General features: G+C 41.8%; 2 protein-coding genes across 2 annotated transcripts; one reads left to right on the forward strand and one right to left on the reverse strand.

Moving 5' to 3' along the window:
- Positions 1 to 88: 88 nt before the first annotated feature.
- c2h19orf53 (chromosome 2 C19orf53 homolog) lies at positions 89 to 4,821 on the forward strand. The gene is made up of 3 exons (XM_066660740.1): positions 89 to 542; positions 1,253 to 1,308; positions 2,164 to 4,821. The coding sequence occupies exons 1-3, from the start codon at positions 455 to 457 to the stop codon at positions 2,320 to 2,322; spliced, it is 303 nt and encodes a 100-aa protein (XP_066516837.1). The 5' UTR covers positions 89 to 454; the 3' UTR covers positions 2,323 to 4,821.
- Positions 4,822 to 4,888: 67 nt separating this feature from the next.
- Positions 4,889 to 10,059, reverse strand: si:ch211-196h16.12 (regulator of G-protein signaling 5). Its single transcript, XM_066661236.1, has 5 exons — positions 9,947 to 10,059; positions 8,629 to 8,685; positions 8,077 to 8,129; positions 6,386 to 6,549; positions 4,889 to 5,185 (listed from the first exon to the last, which is right to left on the reverse strand). Exons 1-5 carry the CDS (start codon positions 9,988 to 9,990, stop codon positions 5,018 to 5,020), a joined length of 486 nt encoding a protein of 161 aa, XP_066517333.1. The 5' UTR covers positions 9,991 to 10,059; the 3' UTR covers positions 4,889 to 5,017.
- Between the last annotated feature and the right edge of the window lie 1,402 nt (positions 10,060 to 11,461).

Here is an 11,461-nt window from a genome sequence, read left to right on the forward strand (position 1 = left end):
TTTCCCCCCTTCCCTCACGTTGTTTAATGGTCAGGACCCCACAGATCAGGTATGAAGTGGGTGGCGGATCATTCTCAGCGACACTGACGTAGTGGTGGTGGTGTTAGTGGATCACTAACACCACTGTCCACTCTCTGAGACACTCCTCCCTCGTTGGACCACCGTGTAGATGTAAAATCAGAGACAGTAGCTCATCGGTCGCTGCACAGCCTGTGCGGACACGTATGCAGAGCAATAGATGGACCAAAGTCTACGTGTACAAGTGGTTTTAATGTTATGGCAGATCGCTGAATACGTACTTGAACGTAAAGCACAATAAAAGCCCCTTTCCGGCTGTGTTCTCAATCACTCCCTGTGCCACGGCCTCAGGACTCGGAGGCGGCGGGGGACTTTTATTGTGCTCAGGGCTTTTATTTTGGATTTAATCCGCTGGAGCTTCACACTGGTGCTGGCGATGGCGCAGGGGAAACTCAAACTTAAGGCTCAGCGACCCGGAGGGGCAAAGAAACCCCAAAACAAGCCCCGGGGACCCAAGAAAGGAGGTGAGACAGAGGGATAACTTTAACCGAGGGTGGGGGGCGAGGATAATGGGGTTAGAGCCCCTCGGGGTTTAACCTGGGGGTACAAACAGGGGACCACGTGACCAGTGTGAACGGGATTAACTTTAAAAGCAGTTTAATCCCCTAACGTGTACCTAACGTTACTCATTCTCCTCACTCTACGGTTTAATGTCATTTTAAAGAGAAGCTGAAGAGGTGTCTATTTCGATTAAATGTCTGTTCCACCTTAAATTGTGCAGCTGTTGAAGTCATGTTACATTAAAGTTACATTACAGTCCTCAGTGTATCGGTCGATGGTGTCGTGTTAAAGTGTCCCTGTGATAAGGGAGGAGCAGGATTTTAATCCCTATAAATCCTCTGCTAAATTGTAGGTATGTACCGATTCGAGTCATTTAATATTGAGTTTTTAAATCGAATCTCAATTCGATACTAATGTCACACACGCGACATATATATTACAGTTATTCAGCATCAATCTCTCATTCTTTAGTAAATAAGCTCCAGCATACACAGAGGGCTCTTAAAACCCGGGGCATTTAAGGTGGAGCAGAGAATTCCAAAAAAAAAGATGGCACATTGCTATTTCAGGTGACGCTTAAAAGTCTGCTTTACTGTAACTCTTTCTAAGGTAGCAGTAACATGAATGTTATGGTTTTTATTGCCTGTCTTTATTTGTTGTTGTTTTCTTCTAGGGAGGGTCATCGCACCCAAGAAAGCAAAGGTTGTCCAACAGCAGAAGCTTAAAAAGGCAAGTCCTCAGGGCAGTCTAATGGGACTAAATCTGTCGCCCTTAAAGGCTAAGCACCACTTAATGGACCTCCATGAATATTTCACATTATTTTAGTTACTGACATATATAAGTATGAATTAAAATGAAAAACCATTAAAATGTAAATAACATGCTTAATTTGCTTTAAAACTGATAATTTTCTTAAATTGACGGAAAAACCCGAGCTCGCTACGGAAATTCTTGAACTCAACCGTGACGTCACCGGTGGACAACAGCTGAACAACGCCGCGGTAAAACACCGTTATGACCGACTGTTATGACAGTATCTAGCTAGATAAATTCTTTGTAAGCCAATTCCTTGAATTAGTAAGAAATAACATGTTTTCTGACTATCAATAAACACAATTTAGGAACTCAAATTCCACTGTATTTATTTGTTTGACACTTTCATAGAGCTGGTGCTTGGTCTTTAAATCTGCGATCAGATCTGACTTCACGGTTACAACAGCAGTCCCTCATTTTACCACCCACAAAATAAAAACAATATATTATGAAAGTAATTAATCATTATTTTTACATTTCCTTTAATGTGCAGCTTGACTGAGATAATCAGGGTGGCAGTTTTATATTATATGGTGGTATTACAGCTTCAAAATCATTGATGATCCACCGAGCTGTAATTAGGAGAATTTGTCATTTGTCGTTGCTACTCTGGGCTCAGCGCTGCAGAATCTGCACTGTGTAACTTTCACAGGGAGACAGGAAATACAAATGTAACAAAAACAGACGTTTACCATCCAAAGCCATAGGAAAACAGCTGTGCTTGTTTTAAATCTGTGTGTGTGTGTGTGTGTTCCTGTTGTTTGCTCCTAGAGTCTGGATGTGGCCATCAGGAATAAAATCGAAGAGGAGGTCACTCAGAGGGCCAGCACGTCCTTGCACAAGAAACTGAGTGTGTTAAAGACTCCACAGGGAAAAGGGGCCGAAGCAGGACCCTCCAAACCTGCAGCTGCAGCAGGATCCTCCAAATAACACCCTCCTCATTTATTCACAATAATTAATGTGTTAGAAAATGAAGTCATGGACTTCTTTGACCTAGTTCAGTGCACTGTAATGTCATTTATAGCCACTAGGTGGCTGCAGTAGCTAAATCATCAGTAGACCCGTGAGAACTGAACAGAGAACCTGAAGACCCCATTTTTACACACTTTTGGAACACATTCATATTAAAGCTCTGGTGTTCTTCGGCCTAATCTTTAAATTTTTATTTTGATAGCAGATGAATTTGGGGGAAACATTGTGGGTTTTTTCTAATTTATAGATATATGAGAGCGAGAGAGAGATTTCCTGCCCCTCTCCAAGTAACATAGTGCAATTCCTGCAGTCTGTCTATTACAGTGGACCATCTTAATGATTTTGATGCTGTAATTTTAAAGAAACTACAGAGTTCTGCTTTAAAACAACTTAACATATTTTCCTTCAATTTAAACTGCAGCTGTTGTGATTTAAAAACTGCAGTCAGATTGTGATTTTCATATGAAGAGCCATTCATCTGTCAGCTGTATCTCCATGAAAGTTTTAAGGAATACATACCTTCATTCATTAAAATGTAAACAGAATTAAACTAATGCAGGCCAGTCTTTAATTGTGGCTTTAATATAGTGCAAGGAATATCAAAAGAGCATCCAGTGGTATGTCATCAGTTTAAAGGTGATTTCCTGACTTCAGTGACTCTGTTCAGACCTAGCGTGTGGTGTACTGAGATGGTGAGGCAGCTGTAGTCTGGTGTAAAGCTGAGGGCAGAATGCTAATGTTCAGTTCTCAGTAAAAGCAGTGGGCTGTATTTCCAGTTTATACTCTCAGGAATTCTGTAAGTCTGTTGCTCTGTTTGCTTTGTGGTGTTTGTAGAGTAAACCTTGCCCACTTGTTCTTGTGGTGTGTTACCTGCCTGTTTCCTTCACTAGGGTTTACCTCTAAACACTTGTTTCAGCCATTTCAGTTTTTACTGTATGTCAGTGGTGGGTAGTAACTTGTTACTTTCGTCAAGTGCAGGGGCTTGGGTCAAATACTGATTTGTATTTTCCTGAGTCGTCTTAAATCCTGAAACTATTTAAATAAAAATAAGTATTAAATATTTTAATACATAAATTCTTTATATTAATTTTAATATGTCTTATATTAGTTTGGGTTTGTAAATATATGCTTTAAATAATGTGAAAAAAGATCACTTTATTCTGGGCATGTGCACAATTAATGGAGCCCACCAACCCACACACTGTGAAACAAGACCACCCAGTCCTTTTTCAGTGTGCTGCCTGAGTCTGAAAACATGGGATAAAAGGAAATCTTCCTGATTTGTTCATAATTGCCGTAAAAAAAAACATTAATTCACCGATCATTATCTGCAATAAAATTCAGGGTCGCAGTGGGTCTGGAGTCCACCCGGAATCACTGGGCTCAAAGCAGGATCACACCCTGGAGAGGGTGCCAGTCTTTCACAGGGCGACACATGTATTCACTCACACTTATGGACACTTTTGAGTCACCAATCCACCTACCAGCATGTGGTTTTTTTTGTTTGTTTGTTTGTTTGTTTTTTGGGCTGTGGGAGGAAACCCATGCGGACACGGTGAGAACACACCAAACTCCTCACAGACAATCACGCGAAGCAGGACTCAAACCCACAAACTCTAGGTCATTGGAGCTGTGACAGAAACAATACCAGCTAGTCAAAAAACAGTATAATATTCAGAAGATGTTTCCTCACCATTTGCTACTCTCTGGAAACTGATGTAAAATGTTTAGAAAGCCCCAGTGTCTGTAAATAGGCAGTAAATATGTTTTTTTTTTTATTAGACAACAAAGAGAACTCCAAACATTGCTCTGCTCCATAGGGTTGTAATATGGACTTATTTGTGATGTTTGGGATCACTTAAGATGGAAATGTCTCCAACTCCAAAGACGGCTAACTGCATTAGCGACAGTGCTAAAAAAATAAACAACCTGAGTTTTCAAGTAAGACAAGTCAAACTTCAGCAACCAAAAAGAACTGTAGTTTTGTCCCCTCAAACATACCGCTCCACCTTAGACAGCGCTGAGCTTAGAACTGCGTTTCCCCACAATCAGGTGTTTCCTTTACAGGCGTAAGAAACAAAACATATTTCTTGTTTTAGGATCTCTAGGTCTGTAACCGACGTGTTCCTAAAATCATCATCATCATCATTTTCTTCTCCGCTTCTCCATTTCAGGGTCGCGGTTGTTCCTAAAATGTATTTATTTATTTAGTATAGGATACCCATGCTCCCAAAATTTCCAGTTAGAGAATCCCTGTGTTCTTACATTTCTAGGGCTAGAATCAGTGAATTCCTGTGTTTGAATCTGTGTTTCTAAGTTTCTTGTCTGGAACCCCAATGCTGCTGAATTTCCAGGTCTAAAATCCCTATTAAATGTCCCAGTTTACAGTTGTAGAATAGACCAGTTTTTGAACATTGTGAATTCTGTGTTGAAATTTGTCCCAAGAAATGTGTTAAATTTGTATATGTAAAATAAAAAGTAAACTAAATTCATTTAATATATATTTATTTGTATTTTTATCAAACACAATACAGTAACGGTAAGGAACAGAGTTCATGGCTACACTCAGCTGTGATGCTAACAACTAGCTACATGCTAACTCTATGCTGGCACAGACTCATTAGCGTCACTCATTCCCTGAATCAAGCTGAAGCTACACAGCTCTGACGGTCTGTCGGCAGTACGACGAGCGGAGGAACCGAGGGAAGGAGTCTTTCGCCATCAGGCAGTAGATACGCTGCTGAGCTTCGTCAAAAGTGTTGGTGGCAGGATCGTCCATCAAACTTATCAACGCATCGCGCGTCTCACTGTCCAGATTCACCTGAAACAAAGGGACAGTGTGAAGAAGAGTTCCCCGTTCTCTACAGAGGGTTATTTTATTAAGGGTTATTAAGAGCCCATATCACCAACATTTCCTCCCTGCTTTTAACTAAACTCTGTACTGTGTATTCATCGCTAAAGTTTCAGAATGTGCCGTTCATTCACCCAGGCCATGCTGTTCATAAAAGGAAACTGCAAAAATAATTACAACAGTTTTTGTGATGTCACAAATTCAATAATTTGATACATATCCCCCTTTCCACCTAAAGCAGTTTAACAGTTAATATTCATTCATTGTCTGTAACCCATAGCCAATTCAGGGTGGAGGTGAGTCCGGAGCTGACCTGAAATCATTGGGTACAAGGCAAGAACACACCCTGGAGGGGCACACACTCACACACTCAAACCTATGGTCACTTTTGAGTCTCCAATCCACCTACAAACGTGTGTTTTTGGACTGTGGGAGGAAACTGGAGCAGCCGGAGGAAACCCACGCAGACACAGGGAGAACACACCAAATCCTCACAGACAGTCACCTGGAGCGGGACTCAAACCCACAACCTCCAGGTCCCTGGAGCTGTGACTGCCACACTACCTGCTGCGCCACCCTAAGCTGCAGTCACACTAAAAAGCAAAGTCCATTTGAATGGAATTTACTGTGCTGAGTGCCAATTTCATTTTGGCAAAAGATGACATTCGAATTCATGTCATAGACCAATAGCGGTGCTGCTTTGTTTGATGGGCTGCCCTGAAGAGGCGGGGCTTAGCACAGTGGTACTGTCCAAAATGTAGAAAATGCACTGTAGCCAAGTGTGAGCACAACGTTTTATATTTTATCTGAGTCCATTATAAAATGGTTCATAAATGTGAGGTGTGACTTGTCTTGGCTCCGCCTGCTTCACAGAGACTAAATGTCTAATGTCACTGCAGCTTTAAACAGCAGTAAAAAGGATCACTTGCTATTTTTAAGGACTCAAGAGAAACTATATTTTAAAAAAGGCTTGCACAGAATTATTAAATGCCAGAACTGAAAAATGTTGGCTCTTAGACTCACAAACAAGATTTCAGGGGAAAACTGCCATGATCACTCCTCCTAAATTCCACAGTGAGACTGTCCCTGTGGAATTGGGACGTGTTCAGACTTCTCCCACACCACCCCCCACCCCCCTCACATGCATCCCCACCACAACCACACACACACCTCCTGAGGGGCGTCCGGGTTGATGAACTGGGTGTAGATGCTGGACGCTTTCTCTGCCAATTTACACTCAGGGGAGCTCTTATAGTCTTCACAGGCCAACCAGAACGCCAGGTTCTCCTCACTGAACTCAGAGCGCAGGAACCAGCGGAACGACTGCAGACCTGCTGCTCAGAGAGAGTGAGAGAGAGAGAGATTGCAGAAAAAGAGAAGAAGCAGAATTATCTGGGTGCATTTGTAATCCCTGTCTCTATCCGTGTTGGGAAAATGTCACTCGTTCACACATTCCACAGTGTTTGCCGAGTGATCAGACCAGAACGACTGGACATATCAGGCACTAAGGTCCTTTCTGTGGCTTAAGCTGATGTTAGTAATTCACCATTCGCAATTTGGGCCTTGTACAGGTGAGAGACTTTAAACAACACTACAACAAGACTGACACACTACATCGTGCACTATTCCTATGTTGATGATTCTGAATATAGCTGCAGTCTGCAGGATCTAAAGTATATCATGGCTTTCCATGGACAATAATTTACCTGTACTTGGTAAATAACAGGAAATGTTTACAAGAAACGCAAAGCCCTGAGGTTTCATCTCCAGCACATGACCACTGACGCAACCAGGGAGGGCAAACTTTGAAAACAGCAATGTGTTCCTTTAAAGGTGCAGTGTGTAAGATTTAGTGGCCTCTCACTGTGAGGTTGAAGACTGCAATGAACTGAATAACCCACCCTCACCCCTCTTCGAGCTGTTGCTTCAAAGCACAAACTCTCTAGAGTCAGTGTTTGGTTTGTCCACTCTGGGCTACTGTAGAAACATGATGGCCCGTTAGAAGAGGACCTGCTCCCTATGAGGATATGAAGTTATCATCAAACAGAAACACAACATCTTGTAGTTAATGATTATACATCAATAAAATCAATCAAATAAAACTGTATTCCATTTCTGCTCATGGATCCCGCTAAACATTACCCAGTCTGCAGTGATATCAGAGGAGCTGCTGGACTGAGACCCCCTACCCCAAGGCAAAACTGAGGGGTGGGGCTATGTGTTAGGGGCAAGGGGTAAGAAACTTAAGCGTTCACTTCTATCTTTTACTGTAGCTGTACATTTTGTGCCCAAACGTTTATTGCCCTTGAGTTTAAATGTATTAAAAGCCTCCACTCCTTTGTAAAGTCTTTACACAAGGTGTCAGGACATTTTGGTGAGGGTTTGGTGGCATTCAGCCACAGGAGCATTAGTGAGGTGAGGTATGGGTGATGGGTGATTAGTTCTAGATCACAAACCCCTCTCCGTCTCAACCCAAAGAATCAGATAGAAACACATTAGACTCCAAATAACACAGGTTCACTGCTCCACACCCTGATACTGGGGGGAATCAAACACCCCCTTTAACCGACGTTAGGCACTGGGTCTGGTGAACACAGGTTCCTGAGGTTCCTGTTCTCATGGTCAATAGTTTTCTGTGAGGATGATATAAACTGTCCAGTGCTGAGGGTCAGGGTCAGGAAGGTGTTCACATTAAAGCAGTGAGAATCCCACATCACTCGAAGAGCTGTGTGAAAACATCTGAGGGGTGCGAGAACAGGAACTGAGCCAGAGGTTTCAGTGTGAGTTAAAGTGAAGTGTGGTGACAGTGACACAGAAAGAGTGAACAAACAGACAGAGAAGTGGAAGTGGAAGACTCTTACCCTTGCTGCTCAGCAGGGACTCCAGGTCATGAACAACCTTCTCTTCATGAGTTCTGAGAGAGAGAGGGAGGGAGAGAGAGAGAGAGAGAGAGAGAGAGAGAGAGAGAGAGAGAGAAGGGAAGACAGAAGTAGAGTCAAAGGGAAATAAAATGAGAATACAGGAGAGACAGATGGAGACACCACAAGTGAGTGAGAAAAAAGAAGAAAAAGATAATAGACAACGACAGACAAGAAAAAAGATAGTAAGAACAATAGAGAAAGAAGAATGTTTTGAGAGAAAAGAGAATTAAAAGACAGTGAGTGAGAGCAAGAGAAAAGAAGAGAGACAAATGTGAGAATTATATTTTTTCCTCAAGTAAAAGTAGGAGTGCTTAACTTCAGCAATACTGGAGCACAGAACAAATCATCCTCGGTGTTACATCAGTACAGTAACAAAGGACTGAGCAGCTCCCGAGGGGCTTCAGGTGATCAGATCTGAATACACCTGTACTTCACTCAGGATAACATCTCTGCAGGTGTAACTCTGATACTGAAGATTCGTGTAACAGTTACCTGTGTTTGTAAGGCTTCTCGGTCAGGTGAGTTAACATCACCCGCATCCCCTTCGCCCTAAAACACACACACAGACACATTAAATTAGTATATTATAATATAGGCATGCGTATTATTAATAAAGCATGGGAATAAGACCCTAATGTGCAGGAGTGAGTTAATAAAGCATGGGGCAGAGGGAATTCCTGAGGCACTGGAATTACTTTTAGGGAATTTGATATTGTTTGGATATTTAAATTCCTCCTTCATGTCTTAATAAGTCGTTTCCACACGCTAGGTCTCTCTTTTCCATTCCATATGAACTTACTCCCACACATCAATGAGTTATGTGCTTGCTTTAATTTTGTTGTGAAGAAGCAAGGCTCTGTATGACACTGCTGAGTCACTCTCCGTCTGTGTGTGTGTTGTGTCTGACTGGTCCTGAATGTGTGTAGGAGACTAAAGCTCAACAAAACTAACTGGAGATACATGTTTGTCTTTGGAGAGTGATAATGTGTTTTTTCTTATCTGTAATCAATTAATTAAATTATTCATTCTTTGTCTGTAACCCTTATCCAGTTCAAGGTCGTGGTGGGTCCAGAGCCTACCAGGAATCACTGGGTGTAAGGCAGGAACACATCCTGGAGGGGGCACCAGTCCTTCACAGGGTGACACACACTCACACATTCACACCTACGGACACTTTTGAGTCACCAATCCACCTACCAGCGTCTCTTTTGGGACTGTGGGAGGAAATCGGAGCACCCGGAGGAAACCCACGCAGACACAGGGAGAACACACCAAACTCATCACAGTCACCCGGAGCGGGACATGAACCCACAACCTCCAGGTCCTTGGAGCTGTGTGACAGAGACACTACCTACTGTGCCACCATGCCGCCTATCTGTTATTAAATTGTAAATATTTTAAAATGACCTGACAGATGACAGCTGTTTTTGTTCCTTAATTTTATTTCATTATATCTTTGGTTTATTTTTCAATTGTTTGCCTATTTTTATTCACGTTTCCTTATATATTTTTATAATAATTATAATAATGATAATAATAATAATAATAATAATAATAGTTTTTAAAGAAACAAAAGTTTCTACACAGCTCCAGTGTTAAATCAATACTATTAGTGTTAACTTAACACTACAATTGTTCAATTATTAAACTAACAGTGTTGATTTAACACTGGTGAATTTGCTGTGTATATATATACATTTATTGTGTCGTAATTATAAATAAAATCTTAGCCTCAGTGGCTTCATCTGCCTCAGTATTAATTACTAAAAAACATGTAAATACATCAGTCGATAAATAAAGTTATACCCACTTCTCCAGGCATGATGAGGGAATGGCGGAGAGCCCCTTACACATCAAGGACCGCGAGAGCAAATATCCAGAAAGAAAGTGGTGTTCAACAGCATGAAATTGTCCCTCACCCCTCTTTGCCTTTTCCTGAGACAGAGGTGTGAGCTGCTCTTATAAAGCTGTTTATCTTACGCTAATCACAAAACAACTGGCAGATGTTAGGTAAGGGACGTGCGTCTGTGCCATGTGTGTGTGTGTGTTCACTGTGGAACATCCATTTAGGATTATACACACATAAATCATCATCACTGACAATACAGCAATTAGGGCCTAAAGGTACATTAAGAACACAGTGTACACAGCTTAGGTGTTAATAGCATTCGTCCCTAGGGTGAGGACTTGAGAGGACAATACAGGATGATGGTGGCCTCCAGCAAATGTGTTCACATCTCCTTTTCTGTCGTGACCTCTTTTTGGACTGGAGGGGTGCAGATGTGCTGCACGTCCTCCATAATTGTGTGTCATTCACACTTGCAGCTATTGACTAATTAGAGCGATGACACAGGGAACAGGTGGGGTGCTGTAAAGGTGTGTGTGCATTTAGCTCCCTGTGGATACCAGATGTCTGACACGAACTCATGGAAACTTTTTTCACAACAGGGCATCTTTTATTAGTTATCAATTTTATTGAAATAAACAAATTAAAAACACACAGTTCAGTCTTCGGAGTTGGTTGTATCACCTGCTTCTTTGAAACATATTCATGATGCTGTGGTCTGGGGATCTGAGGAACACCAGCAGCTTCTTTATATGTTTTAGGCATGTTCTTCTTTGGTGTCTTTTCTCAGTGCGGGGTTCCTTCTTCTCCCCGTCTCCACGTCCTTTCAGACCCATGGTGTTAAGTCGTCTTTCTCGCAGTGGACTATGGATGTGATCACATCTGAAGTGTGTGAGAGTAGGCCTGTCACAACAGTTACATTATTATTTCCTCAATAATTTTCGCTGACCTCTGTTTCCTACTGTGTTCACTGTTGTGTTTCTTTACATCAGAATTAATGTCACGAGTATTTTATTTCACCCATTGACCCTGTTCTGATCTCTGGTTGTCTCTGTCTGAGCAGGTATGTGGATTGGTTAAAAACAGTGGTTTCTAAAGGTTTCTTATAATGACAGCAGTGTATTATTGACAATAACAAAAAATCACTACTGTGACAGGCCTAATTGAGAATGGAGATGTGTTTTCTCTCTCTCAGTCTTTCACTCTCTGTCAAAGATGACGGCTCTGAAAGTTGTGGTGTTGTGTGGCTGTTATAGTACCATGTTCTTTGTCTGATTAATGCTCTGAATCTTTGCTTATTATCATTTTTACATTACATTTACTTTTCCCCTCTTATGTTTTTGCCCATTTTGATTAATCATTGTATAAAGGTAAGGTCCACACAGAGGAGCACTGGTCTGGGTTCAAAGGTGTGAATCCTGATGCTGTCTCAGCTCTGTGAGGCCCAGGAGTTCCAGAGAGCACAACGGGCCTTGCTCT

Source organism: Hoplias malabaricus, chromosome 2 (assembly GCF_029633855.1).
Source record: "Hoplias malabaricus isolate fHopMal1 chromosome 2, fHopMal1.hap1, whole genome shotgun sequence".
In the NCBI taxonomy this organism is placed as follows: Eukaryota; Metazoa; Chordata; class Actinopteri; order Characiformes; family Erythrinidae; genus Hoplias; species Hoplias malabaricus.

What these genes read in the sequence shown, in the direction of transcription:
- si:ch211-196h16.12 (XM_066661236.1), bottom strand. Translation starts at nt 9,990, where the DNA reads ATGTGTAAGGGGCTCTCCGCCATTCCCTCATCATGCCTGGAGAA. An exon ending in GAGAAGCCTTACAAACACAG is followed by an intron (nt 8,130 to 8,628) that starts GTAACTGTTACA and finishes TCTCTCTCTCAG; the next exon opens with AACTCATGAAGAGAAGGTTG. An exon ending in ACCCGGACGCCCCTCAGGAG is followed by an intron (nt 5,186 to 6,385) that starts GTGTGTGTGTGG and finishes CCTTTGTTTCAG; the next exon opens with GTGAATCTGGACAGTGAGAC.
- c2h19orf53 (XM_066660740.1), top strand. Translation starts at nt 455, where the DNA reads ATGGCGCAGGGGAAACTCAAACTTAAGGCTCAGCGACCCGGAGGGGCA. An exon ending in CCGGGGACCCAAGAAAGGAG is followed by an intron (nt 543 to 1,252) that starts GTGAGACAGAGG and finishes GTTTTCTTCTAG; the next exon opens with GGAGGGTCATCGCACCCAAG. An exon ending in AACAGCAGAAGCTTAAAAAG is followed by an intron (nt 1,309 to 2,163) that starts GCAAGTCCTCAG and finishes GTTTGCTCCTAG; the next exon opens with AGTCTGGATGTGGCCATCAG.